This window comes from Vicugna pacos, chromosome 8 (assembly GCF_048564905.1).
Source record: "Vicugna pacos chromosome 8, VicPac4, whole genome shotgun sequence".
Classification (NCBI taxonomy): domain Eukaryota; kingdom Metazoa; phylum Chordata; class Mammalia; order Artiodactyla; family Camelidae; genus Vicugna; species Vicugna pacos.
Window position 1 is genome coordinate 78,331,007 of NC_132994.1, and position 17,998 is coordinate 78,349,004.

At 59.8% G+C, this 17,998-nt stretch overlaps 1 protein-coding gene across 3 annotated transcripts in view; it reads right to left on the minus strand.

Moving 5' to 3' along the window:
• The window catches only part of THBS2 (thrombospondin 2), a 28,744-nt gene that overhangs the window by 2,070 nt on the left and 8,676 nt on the right, over window positions 1-17,998 (minus strand). Inside the window, exons 5-21 of one of the 3 annotated variants that reach the window (XM_072966245.1) lie at window positions 17,511-17,707; window positions 15,626-15,766; window positions 14,877-14,973; window positions 13,560-13,724; window positions 13,131-13,307; window positions 12,285-12,458; window positions 11,683-11,810; window positions 11,453-11,605; window positions 10,818-11,036; window positions 8,289-8,396; window positions 7,142-7,301; window positions 5,588-5,706; window positions 4,743-4,977; window positions 3,289-3,516; window positions 2,558-2,829; window positions 1,846-1,943; window positions 694-833 (exon numbers count right to left, since the gene is read on the minus strand). In XM_072966245.1, coding sequence (XP_072822346.1) covers window positions 694-833; window positions 1,846-1,943; window positions 2,558-2,829; window positions 3,289-3,516; window positions 4,743-4,977; window positions 5,588-5,706; window positions 7,142-7,301; window positions 8,289-8,396; window positions 10,818-11,036; window positions 11,453-11,605; window positions 11,683-11,810; window positions 12,285-12,458; window positions 13,131-13,307; window positions 13,560-13,724; window positions 14,877-14,973; window positions 15,626-15,766; window positions 17,511-17,707 — 2,811 coding nt within the window. Of the gene's footprint in view, window positions 1-693; window positions 834-1,845; window positions 1,944-2,557; window positions 2,830-3,288; window positions 3,517-4,742; window positions 4,978-5,587; window positions 5,707-7,141; window positions 7,302-8,288; window positions 8,397-10,817; window positions 11,037-11,452; window positions 11,606-11,682; window positions 11,811-12,284; window positions 12,459-13,130; window positions 13,308-13,559; window positions 13,725-13,847; window positions 14,611-14,876; window positions 14,974-15,625; window positions 15,767-17,510; window positions 17,708-17,998 lie in introns of those variants that run through there. The other 2 variants (XM_072966246.1, XM_072966247.1) reach the window with 2 other exon arrangements.

The window sequence follows — 17,998 nt, forward strand, 5'->3', positions numbered from 1 at the left end:
GGATGAATGGAAGGATGGATGGATGGGTGGATGGATGGAAAGATGGGTGGATGGATGGATGGAAGGAAGGATGGATGGATAGATGGAAGGATGGATGAAGGAAACATAAAATTTCTTGAAAGGAAACCTAACACAGGGAAGCCAACATTTCAGTAGAAGCAAGAAGACAGATCAACATTCTTTCTGTGTGATTTTCAAGAAGCATCTCTGAGTCTTACTTCATCCACAGAAGGGGGACAGTTTCATAACTACACAAAGACATGGGCTTAGACAACATGGGAGCCACGTTCCCGTCCAGGTCTAGAACACTTTGATTCAATATACTCCCAGAGAGACAATAAAGAGCCCCCTCCCTCTTCCCTTCCCCCTCCCCCTCCTTCTTTTCTACCCCCCCCCCCCGCCAAGGGTAGCAACTTAAAATGCTGTTAGGGGCTCAGAAGGGGTAGAAACCATGGGAAGCTGCAGACTAGACAGCTGCAAACAGAGGGAAAGTGGCGATCTGACAATAACATTCACATTCAGTTTAAAACAAACTGACAGGCACAGCCGACTCAGGCTGAGCAAACAAAACACCTGCTGGGGCCAGGCCACCAGCTGCCGCCCTAAAGTGCAGCTTTTGTCAAAGGAGATGAAATGCGAGTCCCTTCCCTATGCTGGGCCGCCCGCCGCCCCGGGGCAGTGTTCTCCGCCCACCTCTGCATTCGTATTTGAGGTCCGAGAAGTAGACCATTTCTTGAGAGAAGACAAACAGCCCCAGCCGCCCGCCAGCGTAGGTCTGGTCATAGATGGGTCCTGAGTCGGCCATGACCTGTTTTCCTTCGTGCACTAAGACTCTGAAAACAGGTTAACAGGAGAAAGGAGAGGGTGAACTCTGTGAAGACATCTACTGGAGGCAGCAGGTCACCTCCTCCTCGCAGGGCTGCTGAGAGCAGCCCAGCACCGCCCGGGCCCCTTCCTCCCCATGACCCACCGTCACCCTCCCAGCGTCCAGGACGCCTTGGCCTCGGGGGGCCCAGGAGAGTCTGGGGAGGCAGGCGGCCCCTCCCTCGGCGGGGCGCCAGCTTCTCCCCAGGCTGTCAGGACGGATACAGGCCTTCCGGCTGCGCTAAAACCACGTGTGCCCTGCTCCCTCCCACGAAGCGGCGGCTGCCCACTGCCGCTGCCCCGACAGGGGAGGAGCGCGTGCCTGAGCGAGCAGGAGCCTCTCTGTGCACAGGTCACCCCTGCGACCAGCCCGGCCTCCCTGCGGACCTGCCTGCCGTCATGGCGACGTGTGCGCCTGGCACGGGGGAAATCAGACCGCACCGTGCTCTCACACACTTTGCAAAAAACTTAAATTTAAATCATCCATGTTTTGTTTAAATCACAACAAAGGCTTCCACGCTGAGGGGAGAAGACTGCTGGATGGACTTGTAAGTGCTTGTTCAGAGGTGTGCTCTGAATCCAGCCACTCGCAACAGCAGAGCTGAACACGAGTCCACCCTCCAAACGACTCGCGTGACAGTCTGCAGCGAGACGGTGCTTTGCACTGCGCGTCTCCTCCCTGCACACGGCCTTCATGAGGAGGAGAAGCGTTCCCCGCCCTCCAGGTCATTTTAACAAGACAGTTTGGTTTTCTCCTCTTCACCAGTTCTGTTTTTGCTTTTTTTCCAAAGTGATGCACAACAGAAAACGCTAGAGAGAAAAGCGAAGGCGCCTGAACTGCAGGGACCAGAGAGCAGCATGTGAGCCAGAAGCGCCCTGGCTCGTCCGCCCGTCCGCACCCTAACCTGCCGTCCGACGGGGAGCCGCTCTGAAACGAGAAGGTTACTTGGCGGAAACGCGGCCGCGCTGGGTCACCCTCACCTGATGTAGCCGGTCTTCGGCCTGTGGGTCAGGTGCCACCGGTAGGCGGTGTAGTCCTTCCAGCCAATGTTCCTGGGGTCGTGCCACAATGTGCGCACCTGGGAGAAATGTCACTCGTGAGCACGACTGGAGCCAAATCTGATGCAGCTTCTCAGCACAAATGGGAGACAAATGTGACTCTGCCAATGTCCCCCTCAGCTCCAGCTGCCACGTTTCCCTCTGATACACTCAGGGTGTGAGTGTGACGGGGACAAGGTGGCTCTGAGCGGAGAGCACAGGCGTGCAGGCCGAGTCACAGAGCCCCTGCTTCCTCAGCCCGGACCCCGCGGGAAACGCCGGGACTTCCGAACCCGGATCTCCCTATGCCTGGGGGGCAGAGCGATAGTTAGCCTGCAAGAGGGTTACCAATCGTGTTGGTAAAAGCTCGAGGATGGGCAACTCAGTGGGCGAGGTACCCAACAGATCATTAAAACGACTGTGGCCAGAGTTTAAATTAGCACAGTAGAGACAGAAGTATTTTTTTCAGCCTTTTTTGGGGGGAAGTAATTAGTTTTACGTATTTATTTTTGAAGGGGGTCCTGGGGACTGAACCCAGGGCCTCTCATATATGCTGAGCACGTGCCTACCACCGAGCTGCACCCTGCCCGACCGGGACGGGCACTTCTGTGAGGGGCCAGGGCTGCCCGCAGGGTCAGAGGAGGGCCTCCCCCACCTGTCCTTCCGTGTTCCCGGTGTGCCACAGCGCGTTCCTCAGGTGCTCGCCCGTCCCCGTGGTGGAGTTCACCACCTTGAGGGACACCCCCGAGTAGCCGTATGCCCGGGTGGGCTGGTCCTCCCAGTAGGTCTGCGTGACCTGCTTCCACATCACCACGTAGAAGCGGCTGCTGGACTGGTACCCGAAGACAAAGCCCGCGTAGTCATCATCGCGGTCCGTGTTGACGTAGAACGTGCCGCTGAAGTCCACGGACCCAAACTCATCAAAACCTGGATGCCAAAGGGAACATTCCATCGTAAGATGAAGTCAGAAACAGCCTTTCGGGGCATTCCTGGAGGAGCCCTGCCATCACTGAGCACAGAGGGGAGGGAGGTCTCCCTTCCACCCGGCCCAGGCTCTGATGGTGAGACTGATGCCACGCATGGCATTTTATTTGTTTAGCCCTCACTTGTGCAGCTACGGCAGAGCTTTACCACATCAGGGAATATTTTATAGTCCAAGTCCATGAGAGAAGACGGTCTGCTGAACGTGAAATCTCGGAGAGGCCAGTGCTACTTCCCCAAGGTCTTCCACCAGAAACACCTGGGCGGACGGTTCCAAAGACCAAGGGTGGGTGGGACCCGGGAAAGACCCCTGCCCCCATCCACCCGGTTCTCAGGAGCAGCCCGCGTGCGCCGGGGCACCTTGCAAGTGGGGCCTGCATGACAGCATGTGTTCTGAAGGCTCACCGACAGCGATGCCGGGGTCAGAGTTCGCCGTCTGCACCAGCTCCTTGCCTTGATGGCGAATGACCCAGTTGGGATCGATCTGAGTGGTGCCCTTGGGGTCCAGGTGGACCATCTGGAAGTTCCGGAAGTCGGTCTCACTGATGGCATGGTTTTCAGGACACACGTCGTCGATGTCAGGGACGCTGTCATTGTCAAAGTCGTCTTTGCAAGCATCACCTCGCCCGTCACCTGTCGCCAAGGACAAGCGGAAAGCTAGCAGAGCCGGGGCCGCCGCCTGCCCGTCTGTCTCGGAGAGCTCAGCACGTGATTCTCCGCAGACTCAAGGCGAGGTGCCCGGCGGTGTGGCAGGGATTAGCGCTTAGACGCTCAGCCCCGCCTGAGGGCCGGGCTGCGAGGGCTCTCAACACTCTTTAAAATGTTGCTGCGATGACGCTGGAGCAAAGCACCCCAAAGCCAAGTTCCCGCGTGAGTCACTTCTCACTCTGTTCGGATCTCGAAACCAGGCGCACAGACCCAAACACCGCCAGTCACGCCGGGCTGCGGCCCCAGCTGCTTTCCGTCAGGGCCTGTCACTGCCCTGACCACCCTGCCTGCCGTCCGTCTGGAACTCACAGAAGGACTCCTTCACCAAGCGGTTTTCCCTAGGGAGACACACCCTTCCCTCCTTTGGAAGCATCCTGCCGAGTTTCCCAGGGATGAGGGGGCGGGGCTGGGGGCCAGGGCCAGGCTGACACGTGCGGGGGGATGCCCGCCGGTACCGCCATGCCCCCTGGGCAGTGAGACAGCGGTGGTGCTGTGGGAGGGTTACACGCACCACGTCAGCCACCCTCGTGCCTGCCACTTTGGAAGGAAAGTCCATGTTGGACTCAATTTCCTATCAAACCCTTCATTGTGTCCCAGTCCTGCTCAGTGACACACATCCCAGCTACTGTGTGACAGGCATGGACTCACGTTGAAGGGGCCTTTCAACTCCACCAGCCTTGCCTCCACCCCTCTCCCCTGCTCAGTAGCCAGCAAGCCCCCTCCCCAGGCCGAGTGGGTGTGGGGACTGAACTCCTTTGTTCTGTTTCCTCCTGAAACCCCCCTGAGAGCATCCTTGGAGTCACCCCCAGATCAGTGAGTCTCACCACATGCGTCTTAGTCATCTTGGCTCCAACATCCAGCATCCCTTACTCTCGTCCTGGGGGACATGTGTCCTCTACACAGTGTCCAGGGCAGCCAGGACTCCATCCTAGAGCTGCGTTCTCACAGCCTTGAGCGGCAGCCAGAGAACATGCAAAGTGTCCCTGAGCACGGCCGCGCACCTGACCTGTCACCTGGCCCGTTACCTGAGACTCTAACTGGAAAACTGGAGGTCCTGGTCCGCACCTGCACAAACCCTTGCTGTGTCCGCAGGCAGGCGAGGCAGCGCTCTCCCTGCACCCCCACCCCGCCACCTGTGCGGGTGCACCCACCGTCTGCGTCCTCCTGGCCAGGGTTGGGCACAAGCCTGCAGTTGTCCCTGTCATCGGGAATCCCGTCGTTGTCATCGTCCGAGTCGCAGGCGTCGCCCTTGCCGTCATGGTCATGGTCGGCCTGGTTGGCATTCGACACGTAGGGGCAGTTGTCCTGGTTGTTCTGGTGGCCGTCCTCATCGATGTCTTCGTTGTTGTCGCACTGGTCTCCCACCAGGTCGTTGTCCACATCCGTCTGGGACACAGTTTGGGGACAGTGGTATTGAGCATCCGTCCGGTAAGACAGAGGCAGGCGGAAGGTCACCCGTGGATGTCGGGCTGGACCACGACCCCTGCAGGTGAGCGGCCGAGTGCAGGGGCGTCCCCGCCGTCTACATCCGAGCCGGGGCTGGACCCCAGGACCCTCCCCCACGTCTCGGGCAGACGCCCTTTCCTTCGGGGGGGGGGCCGGGAGGGATTAGGGGCCACGGAACCAGGCCTTTCTGATATGTCTGCCACGACACGCTCTCCACTACATCACCACGGTACGTTCACACCGTGTCTTCCAAAGGCAAACCTGGAAAAGAGGCCAGTTGCTGTCTGCCTGCGAGGATACGGCGGAGACGGCCGGGTGGAGAAATGCTCCCTCGGGACAGTGAGGCACGGCCCCTCCTCACCTGGCCAGCGGCCAGCGAGACGCAGAGCCCACTCACACTCGAGTTCAGGACACGTTTTCAATTAAAGTGACCCAAAAGCGTGCGCTGTCCTGGCAGAGCAGATGGAAGAGCGCAAAGCCACACGCGTCTGCGACCAAGGAGCCCTCACCCGCCGCTGCCCGCAGACGCCCCTGGCCCTCGCCCCGTCACCTGGTCCGGGTTGTGCACCAGCGGGCAGTTGTCGCAGTGGTCTCCCACTCCGTCGCCGTCGCTGTCCCTCTGGTCCGTGTTGTACACGTATGGACAGTTGTCTCGCTCATTGAAGACGTCTGTGGGGGGTCGGGGGAAAACAGAAGCAGGCGGAGCTGAGAAAAGGCACAGCCCTCTTCCTGCTGTGTTAAATGACTTAGAGCCACACGTGTGTCCAAGAAAAAAATGATCCAAGCAACCGTAAAATGTAAAGGTTATTAAATTCATGGAAGGTTTCCCACTAAAGGTAAAGTTCATTTTGTCTAAAGCTGAGCCAGCTCTGGAGGGTCCTGGACGACGACACACACCAAGGTTACTGAGGGGAGCACCAGGGCTGAACCTCTGATCTGCACTGTGATGCTTCCCCAAATGCCCGCTCAGAAGGCCTCCTCGGCCCCTAGGAACGGGCGGCGCCCCGGTTCCACGTCTCATCCGTTTCCTACATTAGGAGGAAAACACAACACAGACTGACCGGGGGGTTAGCTGTAAGGTCTTATTTCAGGAAACCTAGAAGTTGATAGTGAACTTCGTCGACTCTGGAGCTATGAAAATATGAAGAACCCGTCATCAGGCTCGAACAGCCATGGAAAACCTCACACAGCAGTGCCTACGTGGGACACCATGAGGCAGGCTGGGGTGGCTGTCTTGTCCTGACAGGTGGGGTCCGGCTGGGAGGAGGAAACTACGGGGGAGGCAGGGAGGGAGGAAGCCCTGAGAGATAGAGGGGTCAGACCTCACAGACGCCAGCAGGGTCGGGAAAGCCCTGGAGAGCAGTGCAGCCGGTCGCTGTCCTGGTACCGCTGGAGGCCGGTCAGTGTGATGCCAAGTCACACCAAGGAAACAGCCAGGACACAAGGGCGGGAGGGGCCGGGGAGGCTGGAGGCTGGTGGGGACGGGCCAGGAGGGGCAAAGGGGCAGGCGTGCTTCAGTCTGCGCTGCTGCCCGAGGGCGGGGAGGCTGTGCTGTGGGTGAGGGCTGGCCCCTGAGGGCACTGCCAGCTCCAGTTAAACGCTGGCCTGGTGGTGTCAGAGGATCCCGGCATCTGGGGGTAAGTGGAGCCCCTTGGGGGGCTTTGCAACAAATGATTCGATGAATGGCTGGACATGAGGTATGAACGGAAGTGACAGGGGACAGGAGAGACCAACGCTGTCCCCAGACCTGTCTCAGAAGCACGGGCTGGTGAACAGGGTCCTTGGGGCTGTGAACGGAGGTGGATGTCAGGGAAGATGCCATGACTGGGCGCAGGACTAGGAACCCAGGGCCAGAAAAACAAAGATGCCAGATGTGTCATTTTCCAAAGGACTGTCTTGAGGCTGGTGACCCTTCCAGGGGGCCCGGGGGAGAGGCAGGGGCAGAATGAGGGTGGGGTCCTGTGAGAGCAGCTTAATGAATCACTTTATCTCTTGTCAGGATCTAGGTGAAGATGAGCTTGTCCAGGAAGCACAGACGAATGCGGGCAGCCGTGAGCTCCCGACTGTGGCCCTCCCGACCCCCAGGAGCCGCGGCGGGACTGACCATCTCCGTCGATGTCCACCGAGCAAGCATCTCCCTCCCCGTTGTTGTCCGTGTCGATCTGGGCTGGGTTGTGCACGTAAGGACAGTTGTCACAGCGGTCCCCGACCTCGTCCTTGTCATAGTCAAACTGACGGGGGTTGAAGAGAAGTTGGCAGTTGTCCTGGAGCAAAAAAGAGAGGGAAGGGCATAAGGAACAGCACAGGGGTGTTTGCCGGGTCACTTACAGAATGACACTTACACGTCATACGCCCAAGCGGGCCAAAACCACCAGGCAGACACAGAGCAGACACAGCCCATCGGCCCTCGCCAGCACCTCTGAATCAAATCATTTCATCGTTATTTACACGTCTGTCCCTGTGGACAGCTTCGAGATTTTCTATAGCAAAGGGGACAGGCCGTATGGTTCTTCATGAGGACAGATGAGACAGGTGTCCAGTCAATGAATGAATGAGTCAGCGGGTCAGCAGAAGTCAGAGGCAGCAGACCTGTGGATGAAGCCCTGGGCACCCTGTCTCCGCTCGCGCCGCATTAGCACTGCGAGGCTGACCCCTGACGTCTGCACCAACCCTCTCAGGAAATGCTAACATCTGAATTTTGCCTAAACACAAGTGTATCGCACACAGCCTCGCCCATCACTGGCACCCCCAGGAGGGTAGCAAGTCCCTTTTTATGCAATTAACACACTGTAACTGACTATCCTTCCACAAAAAAAAAAAAAGTAAATTAGCAAGGGGAGGGGGGGTATGGCTCAGTGGTGGAGCGTGTGCTTAGGGTGCTCGAGGCCTGTGTTCGATCCCCAGCGCCTCCCTTAAAACATAAATGAATAAACAAACAAACCAACCTAATTACCTCCCCCCCAAAAAGGTAAATCAAGCTACTGAGGACATTCTGGCAGAGCTCCCAGGAAGGCTCCACGCTCTGCTGGTTAACACACTTGTGTAGCCCGACACACTGTCACCTGTACGGGAACAGGGATCCTGTCTCCTTCCGGGAACCACTCCAGCCACAGGAGGGTCTACCCTGCCTGTCTGCTCGGCGCCCCCCCAGAGGCCCCACCCACCTACTTGTACCCTCCCAAGGCCCCGCCCACCTTCCCGCACCCCAGAGGCCCCGCCCACCTTCCTGCACCCCCAGAGGCCCCGCCCACCTTCTCGTCGGTGACTCCGTCGTTGTCATCATCGTCATCACAGGCATCCCCAATGCCGTCCTTGTCAAAGTCTTCTTGTCCAGAGTTAGGCAGGAGGGGGCAGTTGTCCTGCAAACAGAGGGGGTGCAAAGGCGACAGAAATGTCCGAAGAGCCCCTGGCTTTCAGGAGGGTGGGGCAATCAGGACCCGAGGTCAGCATCAGACATCGGTCCCCAGCGGGGTCAGGAGGACGGGACACCTGGCGGCAGGGACGGGACCACTGCGTGTCCTCTCCAGACTCACACCCACCTCCAGGGAGTGGAGACCAGGGAAGCTTGGGCGTCGAGCCCAGGATCCCTGAAGCTGCAGACCACCGCAGGAACCAGAGGAGGAAGGAAACGCAGGGCCGGCCGGAACCGCCCACCCTGTTCTGTCCCACAGACTTCACGTCAAAAAGCCTCAGTCACAGACATTTAACCCTCACTAGCCGAGAGTCCTTGGAGGTGCAGGGATCTGCTGAGGACCCAAGGCCTGGCGCCCACACCGTCCCCCCAGGTCAGCTCCTCCCGGTGAGTGGATAAATTCCAGAATCGGAAGAAAATCACTCTGTTTCAGTCCAACTCTGTTATGACTCAAACCCAAGCTGCAGGGACACCCCAGCCTGAGGGAACCGGGGATACCAGGGCAGGGTCGATGGTAAAGAGGGGGCTTCAATTCCATGAATGCATGTGTCACAGAAGCCCCAGGGGTCCAATCAGAAGCACCCCGCCTTGGGGCCACGTCTGGAGCCGGGTTTCAAATCCAGCCCGTGAAGGACAAGAGGGGTTCCTGGGTTCCTGCCACAGGGACACAGGTCCTCGAGGGCATCGGCCAGTGATGGACTCAGACCCTCGCAGCAACTAAGGGAGCCTCTCAGATGAGGTGGGGTGCTTCCTATGAACTGACCTTTGCATCTGTTTGTTCTCTTAAATTCTGTTTGGAAATTGTGATGCGCTATCTTTAAGTTCTTAAATTCCTGTCTGAAGTTCCACAAAAGTGAAAAAAAAAAGCAAGATGCCCTCATCCTCATGACACCTTCCTGCTACGGCGCCTGCTGTACCCTGGACCCCTTAACTGTGGTCATCCAAGCAGCACCCACTTCCCGGGACTCTCAGAGCTGGACACCTGAGCTTGTTAGATCGGGGACAGTGGTCAGGCAGCTACAGTGAAGGCTGCAAGATACCTCGGCTATTTCAAAGCAAGCTCACTTTTGCTTCAGTCAACTTCTGCCATCTTTAAGAGAGAGAACAAAAGGAAAAATTTAAAGCTCTATTGCTCACAATTCACAAGAATAAGTAAATGTTAAATATTTGAATATATTTGTATTTACAAATAATGTCTTTTGCTAGTTTGTAGCATTCACACTTCTGAAGCTACTAAGGCATAAAACTGCGCTAACCCTTTCTGGGACACCTTGTTAGTGTCAGAGGCGTCCCTCGACACCTGCCACGTTCTAGTCTTCTGGAACCTGCAGATGTCGCCTTATATGGCAAAGGAGTGGCCGGTACCTCACATGGTAAAGAGAAGATCACCTTATGTGCCAAAGAAGTGACTGATTTAAGGGTCTTGAAAGGATGAGCTTATCCTGGAGAACTGAGATGGGCCCTGAGCACACCCACGTGGGTCCTGAGGAGGATGAGAGGCAGTTTGGGACAGACACAGAGAAGCAGGCGGAAGCGGAGGTCAGGGTGATGTGCCCACAAGCCAAGGACACCTGGGGCCGCCAGAAGCCGGGAGAGGCAGAAAGGACCCTCCTCCGGACGTCCCAGCGGGGACGCAGCCCTGTGACCCCTTGACCTCAGACTCCTGCTCCAGACTGTGAGAAGGTGAAACTCTGCTGTTCTCAGCCACCCAGTCTGGGGCCTTGGCTGCAGGAGTCCAGGACAGGAACACACACTGTTGACCCCAAGGAAGTTCTGCTCATCCAGGGGGCCTAATTGCTTCCTGTGTGGGGCACACGGGGGTCTTTGTAAGGGAAAACATTCACTGGCTTCTGGCTGAGTGACCGCAGCTGAGCCCAGTTCCTGCACAGACTCGCCTCCAAGGTCGTGGGGTCTGTTTACATCCCCCTCTGCCTCCCCTTCACTGATTTCAATCTCTCTTCGCAGTCGGTCAACAAACACGTATCAGACATGGTGTCCCCTCTCAGTTCCCAACAAGGAGCTACTTTTTCAGAGAAATCCCTGGAATTCACAGAAATCCACCAGGCAGATGCCTTTAGGGGGCTGACAGGTGGCCTGATGACACTGCCCAGCTCCCCTGGCATCTCGAGGTGGGAGCCACGTGGCGTGCAGAGTGCCCTGGGGACGGTGAGGACCCTCTGAGGGCTTCGACCCGTAGGTCATCTCCACGGGGGCACGGCTGCCCCCAGTCTGGAGCCTTGGCTGCAGGAGTCCAGGACAGGAACACACACTGTTGACCCCAAGGAAGTTCCAGTTCCAGTGACCTGAGTCACTGGAGTCTGGAGAGAGGTGTGAGCACCTGCCCTGCACCCCACCCCCGCATCCTCACCTTGACGCAGTGGTAGGTGGCATTGGTGGCGCAGACCAGGTTCCTGTTGGGCCAGCCGTCCAGGTCCGAGTCCTCCCCACAGATGAGCCCGTCGCCCGCGTAGCCGGTCTGGCACTCGCACTTGAACATGGGGTCGCTGAAGTGGCCCAGGTAGACGCACTCCGCGTGCCTGTGGCAGTTGTGGGTCTTGTCCTTGCAGGGGTTCTCAGGCTCGCACACCTGCCAGGAGGCCCAAGCAGTCAGGACAGGAGGGCCGCGTGCCGGGCGCAGGTCCTGCCCGCGGGACGCCGAGGCGGCGGCAGCTGCAGGGGCAGGTCCAGACCCCTGGGCTCTGCCTTCGCAGGGTTGTTTCACACGGCAGCGCCCTGAGCAACCACCCATCCGAGCCTCCGGTGACACCTGGGGCCACGTAGGGACCAGAAGTCCTCACCTTGGTCCTCATGAAGCCCAGACCTGCACTCTGTGCTCTGAATCCCGTGTCCCTCGCTGCTGGGGTCATGCTGGCCGGCAAAGGAAAACCCTCCTGCTGTCTGTGCCCCCCAGCCCAGCCTCTGTTTTCCGACTCCTGTCTGCTTGTTCTCTCGCTTTTAACGTGAACACAAAAGGCTGAGCTGCTTCCCCTGGGGAAGGCGCACCTGCTTCTCGGTCCTGGCTTCCTCCAGGCCAACCCCAAAGGGCTGAGTCCCCTTGTAGCGTGGGGGGCAGGGCAGACAGTGGAAGCCCGGGTTGGTGTTGACGCAGCGGTGGGCCTTGCTGGTCACGAAGCACACATCAGTGACCACGGCACACTGCAGCAAGCAGACCAGACATGAGTCCACGCCCCGACCTCCACCGGACGCCCCGCTGCCCAGGGAGGGGCACCCACCTCGTCCAGGTCCTCGCAGTGGGTGCCGTTGCCCAGGAAGCCCACCGGGCAGGAGCCGCAGGACCAGGAGCCGTCGGGGAAGCTGCTGCAAGGCGCTCCAGGGAAGCAGGGGTTGGACAGGCAGCCGTCTGCACAGGAAGCAGAGCAGGGTTAGCCACCGCCGCCGGGCCGCCATCCCGGGCCCACAGGACAGGCGCATCTCTGCCCTCCAAGCAGTCTGGCTCAGCTGTGGTGACACTGAGCAAGTTGGGAAGATGCTGGCGATGGCCACCGAGAGCGATCACCTCCAGCAACAAGCGCTCAGTTAGTGAGCGCGCGCTCTGATCTGACTGCGGACAGTGACCCTTCCTGCTCCGTGTGCTGTTTTTACGTAAAAATGCTAGAGGAACAAAATCCAAATAATGCAGAGGATAAAAGTTATCCGCCTGTGCACAGAGCTGACTTTTCTTTTTCGTATTTTCCAAAAACTTTTATACTTTTAATCAGAATAAAAGCCCAGGGGTGTCTTTATAAAGACGTCTCTGGCTGCAGCACCCAGACCGCCCGACAGCTGCTCGCCGGCCGGGGCTGAGGGCCCAGGCACCGCCCCCGCGCACACCCACCTAGCGGGCAGCTCCTCTTGTTGCACATCTGACGCTCCGTGATGTCCCCGACGCAGTCCTTCCCTCCGTGCTGTGGCTTGGGGCTGTTACAGACACGTGTCCGCTCCCGGATTCCTCCAGCACAGGTGACCGTGCAGGCTGACCATGGGGACCAGGGGCTCCACCGACCATCCACTGCGAGGGGAGAGCACAGAGGGTCACCGGAGGAGTAGGGCCAGAGCTGGGGCATGGCAGCATGTCCAAATGTGGAGGAAAACGTGGTAGGAACGTCCTTTTGTGCCCATGAGGTCAGGGAAGGAGGCAGGCAGTGACATTTCAGCTGATTTTGTTTTGCTTCTGGGAAAAAAGTCACACAAACTTCTGTGCCCAGAACCTGAGAACTGTTGGCGAGGGGCCGCTGGCTGCAGGGGCACCCCTGCCACAGACAAGAGGTGCTCACGTCAGAGAAGCTGCCCGATGTTGAGTTTCATTCCAAGCGACTGTCACTCGTCCTCAGACAAATGGTAACTCAGCAGGGAGAGGAGTCACCACACCTCCCTTTTCTGAGCAAACACACTGCACCAGTCGGGCTTCCCAGAGCAGGCCTGGTGCTGGGGCCCTGAGTCCTCCGTACCTGGAGCCTCGAGGTACGCCCCATTCTGTGCCTTCTGCGGCTGCCCCAGGCCAGGTGCCCCCAGGGCCTGGCCTGTTTCCCTTCAATTGTGGATGAGCTGCAATTTGACGGAGCTGGTTTCAGGGAGGTCAGAGTGAGCCCAGGCCAGTGGCACGACCCCAGACACCAGCGAGCCAAGGGGGCCCAGGGCTCCCCGCCGCGCCCCCACCTCCCGCCCCGCCCCGTCTGCTCACCCGGGCAGGGCGGGCCCTGACAGGCCTTGGTCTCGCGGCCGCTGCCCTTGCAGCTCCTCCCGCCCATCTGGGGCACCGGCGAGTTGCAGAGGCGGATGCGCGTCACGTTCCCGGCACCGCAGGTCACGGAACAGGAGGACCACGGCGACCAGTGGCTCCAGCCGCCATCCTGCCGGACTAGCACACGGAGGAACACGGAGCACTTAGTAAACGGCCGGGGCCCCCAGACCCAGGGTCTGCTGATGGTCAGGCAGGAGAGGAGAGGAGGGGCCGGAGGGGAGGTGCCTCACTCACGGGCCAGATGCCCGGACCAGGCTGAGTGCCTCCAAGAAGAGGCAGCAGCAGCGGCGGGTCCCAGGAACCCCAAACCCCGAGGGCCGTGCTGCCCCTCCCCACCCCCGGGGCCCATGGTGACGTCTGGACACTCACTGCGGTGGTCACACTTGCCCAGGCTGCACGCCCGCGTCTGGATGGACGGCCCCAAACATGTGTTGCTGGTGACGTCGCACGACCGCCCCCTCTGCTGGGTGCCAGACCCACAGGTGGCAGAGCACTCTGTCCACTCCGCCCACGGGGACCAGCCTTCCTCGCCGTCTGCGGGAGGCAGGGCGCGGCGGGGTCAGAGCGCCCCCAGGGACCCGCCCCCCCGGGGGAGCCCCCCACCGGGGTCCGAGCAGGACGCCCATCTGAGCGCTGGTTAAATGAAAAGGCAGTTTCCTGCCAAGAGCTCCTTCACAGGAAATTGCAGGCTCTAAACAAGAGAAGCAACATGACTTAGGAGTCTTCCTGGTGAGCAGTGACGGAGCTTCGGCCTGCTGCCCCGGTCAGGCAGCAGGCCGCCTGCGAACGCACTGCGGTGAGGGTTAGCCGTTCCAGACCTTCCAGACCGCAGCAGGAAGGACGGGCAGGGGCGCTCTCCCGCGCTCTCCTGCTCTCCGCCGCCTGAAGCGCCTCCTTTGAGCCCACGGGCCGAGGTTACCGCAGTCACACGGTCGTGCCGGTCTGCGGCCCGCGCGGGGAGACTGAACGCCTGATACACGTCGGGCACTTCCACACACACTGTAGTGTTTATTTTGGTCATAAAACTAACCCTGAGTCATGGGGATAATCATTCTGCACTTTACAGACGAAGAATCTGAAACCCGAAAAAGTTACATTTTGCTCAGAATCAAGGAGGGGCAGAGCCTGTGCTAGCCTCCGTGAGCCCCTGTCACAGGACGCAGCCTGTCCCCAGGCCGGTGTCACCAAGGCCCCCAGACCAAGATGAGGATGAAGGACAGTGAAGGACCAGCAGGACACGTCAGAGCAGGTCTCGGAGGAACCAGCCAATTCAGTCAGCACAGGGCGGGGACGGGGACCAGGGACCCAGGACTGGCGACAGGTGTGTAAAGGAAGCACAGATGCTCGGAGTCAGCGGGGGGACGGGGGGGACAGGACACAGAGGCAGCAGTGGTGACTTGGACTCGAGCTGCAGAACAGGCTGAGAGGAAGTGTAGGCTCAACCTCAGGGGCAGCCGTGCACCTCTGGGGCAGCGGGAGGTGCGAGCTGGTGGACACCCCGGACTCCCTGCTGGAGGCGTGGCCACAGAGGCCACTGAGGGTCAGGGCCTCCTCACCCCTGGGGGGCCCTGGAAGAAGACTACACTAAGCCTCCAGCTTCTCTGCAGAAACCAGCAAACAGGGGGACACTGGAGCAGATGAACAGGCTGGTGGCTGAGCAGAGGCCCGCCCACCCGGCGCACTCACCATGGAAGCAGGAGGGGCAGCACTCGCCCTCCATGAAGGATGGGTCGGCACAGGTCGCCGGCGGGCAGGTGATTTGATGGCAAACAGTTTTAAATTTCTATGAAAAAAAAGATACGTATTTAACACTCATTTAAAGACGTAAACTTTGTACAAGGGCTGAACTGAGGGCTCGTGGAGCAGCTTGAGTGGTTTTTGCCCTGCAGACCCCACAGGTCCCAGGGGCCCGAGGTCCTCTCTCCCCGGTGCCTGAGCAGCTCTCTGGACCTGGGCGACACTGGCCAACTCCGTGTTCCCAACCACCTGGGTGACACTGGCCAGCCCCACTGTCCCCAGCCACCTGGGTGACGCTGGCCAGCCCCACTGTCCCCAGCCACCTGGGTGACGCTGGCCAGCCCCACTGTCCCCAGCCACCTGGGTGACGCTGGCCAGCCCCACTGTCCCCAGCCACCTGGGTGACGCTGGCCAGCCCCACTGTCCCCAGCCACCTGGGTGACGCTGGCCAGCCCCACTGTCCCCAGCCACCTGGGTGACGCTGGACAAGCCCCCACCCAGACGCCCAGGTTCTGGTTTATGTGCAGAACAACAGGGTTGATTCAAGCCTCATTCAAGGTTCCTCCTGCCTCCACAGCCCACACTCACCAGGGTCAGCGGGAGCCCTGCCACATCCAGGCAGCGGAGGCCTGCAGGCGTCCAGCAGCTCAGAAACCCCTGCCCGCCCCGCATCCCGGAGGCCGCGCGTCCAGCCTCACCTTGCAGGTGCACTTGGTGCAGCTGTCCACCACCCAGGTTTCATTTTCTGCAAAGAAGCGGCCGTCCTGCCAGCAGGCTGACATGTTTCGGGTCTTGGGAGGCCCACCGATGAGCTCCCAGAGAAACTGGTTATCGCTGGACTGTGGAGCGGAGGGGGAGATGTGAGTGTAGCCACCAGGCTCCGCTCAAGGAGAAAGGACGCCCCCTTCCCTGGGAGCCTCACCCTCAAGGGCAGACCTCCAGGTGCGCACCCCGCCCCGTGCAGAACAGGACACTCAGATCTACATGAAGGCCCGGCGGGCACAGTCAGCAGAGACGGGGCCCAGCAGAGTCTGCGGCACTGACTCCCACTCCCCCGTGAGCACCTCTCTGACAGATGTTCTGGAAGTCTGCCATCTGTGCCTGTTTGGCTAACGGGCCCCATCACAGAGGCCGGAGCCTGGGGTGAAGCAGCTGCCTGGAGCGGGCGAGGCACAGTGCGGTGGGGGGCAGTCAGGGGCGGGGTCCCTCCTGTCAACTGAAAACTAAGATTCAGTCCTGACACTGCTCTAACAGTACCACAGCAAAGACACCCACAGACACAGGCCTTGCTTGTCCTGAGGGTCACCGACCAGAGGAAAGGATACACAGTTGTTGAAAAAACTCGAGTGAAACTGACACCGTCTGTCCACCAGCCTGGGCACTGTTACAGCCCCTCTTCTAAGCACCTCCTCCCACCAGCATCACACTGGCCCGTTTCCCTGAGCAGACACCTCTGATGTGGGGGGAACAGGCCCTTTGAGAATCACACAAAGATATGGACCCCTTCTTGCACAAAATGGGCAGAAACACACTATCCTGCTGTTCTTGTGCAATCCAGGAGGCTCACGGATCTCCCTACTCCTCACTCCGCTGTACATAAACTTGTCTGGAAGCTCTTCTCAGTCGAGGCGCTTCGGGCCAAATGCTCACCCCCACCACCCTCCCTCCTGCAGCCCCACCAGAGCAACCCCGAGGCATGAGCATCAGTCCGGCTGAGGCGCCGGTCCCCCTGCGGAAACCCATCGCAGGGTCCGCCTCCTGTGTTTGGACTCCTGCCAGCACGTCGTCTCCCTGGTCTTCCTCCCCCAGCCAGGGCAAGGGGTGAAATGGTGGGCACCGGGCCGGGCAGGGAGGGTGCAGTGACTCCACCTCCCACCCCACCCCCCAGGCCCAGTACCTGGTGGAAAATTCCAGAAGGCAAACTGGGTCATGGGTGCTACAGAACCAGCACCCTGGCCTCTGCCACGAGCTGCCTGTGCTGCGCCCAGCCCCTCTACGTCCCCCGGGAGTGGAAGTGTGCTGTTCCACCCCGTCCGGGACCGGAATCAGAACCCACTTGGAGCCCCTGGCTGGAGCAGAAGACACACATCCGCAGTGTTGGGCTGGGCTGGACCCCCCCCCCACTGAGCATCCTGCAAAGCCTCAGGGCTGGAGGAGCTCCCAGACCTGGAGACCCCTCTCTGCTGTCCTTCCCACAGCCTCTGCTCCTTCCCAACCCTGCAGTACAGCTGCCTGGCGTGAGCTCAGCGGTGGGGACATCGCAGGACAGTGCGGACAAGGGAGGCTGCCCACTGTCAGCAGCTCTGCCCTGAACTCGAAATCATCATCCTGAGACACATCTCTCCCTCTGACATGCTCCTCACCAAACTCCATCCTTCAGAGAAAAGCACCTCCCTGTGGGTGCAGAATTTCTGCTTCCTGGGAGACAAGGGTCTCAAGTTAAGACTTGGTGGGGGCTGTGTAGCCCAGGACACACCCTCTGTCAGGGCCCCTCCCTGACCTCTGACTACTGGCACCTCAGCCAGACCTCCGTGGCCACCCTGCTCCCTGGTCGTGTGGGTGGCGTGGTCGCCTGGCACCCACCACTCTCCGCAGGTTCTCTTGGAGCTGGTTCACCACGACGTGCAGCCCCGACAGCTCCTTGATCATGCTGCCCAGGGCCTCGCACGAGTGCTCGCACACCTCCGGCACCTTCTCCGCGCCCTGACCCACATACTCTGTGGAGCCCGGGGGGCTCAGGTGCAGCGTGTCCGTGTCCTCGCTGATGGCGTTGGCTTCGGCTGCAGGAAGGACATGAAAACAGTGAGCCCACCGGCCTCTGGCCACAGCGTGGTGGCCTCGCAGGGCACTGCCCGGAGCTGAGGCTGGACGGCACTTGTCCCGAGTGGCTCAGGCTAAATTACGAATGGGAAGAGCTGAAACCGAGGCCTCGCTTCTGGCCCCACCTTCATGGCGGGGCTCCACCCAGGTCTAGCACCACAGACTTTACGTCAGAACCCACACTGTGAGCAGAGCAGAGGTTCAGCTCAGGGAGAGAAAGATGCAGAAGGCCTCAGAGACGCCCACTGGCA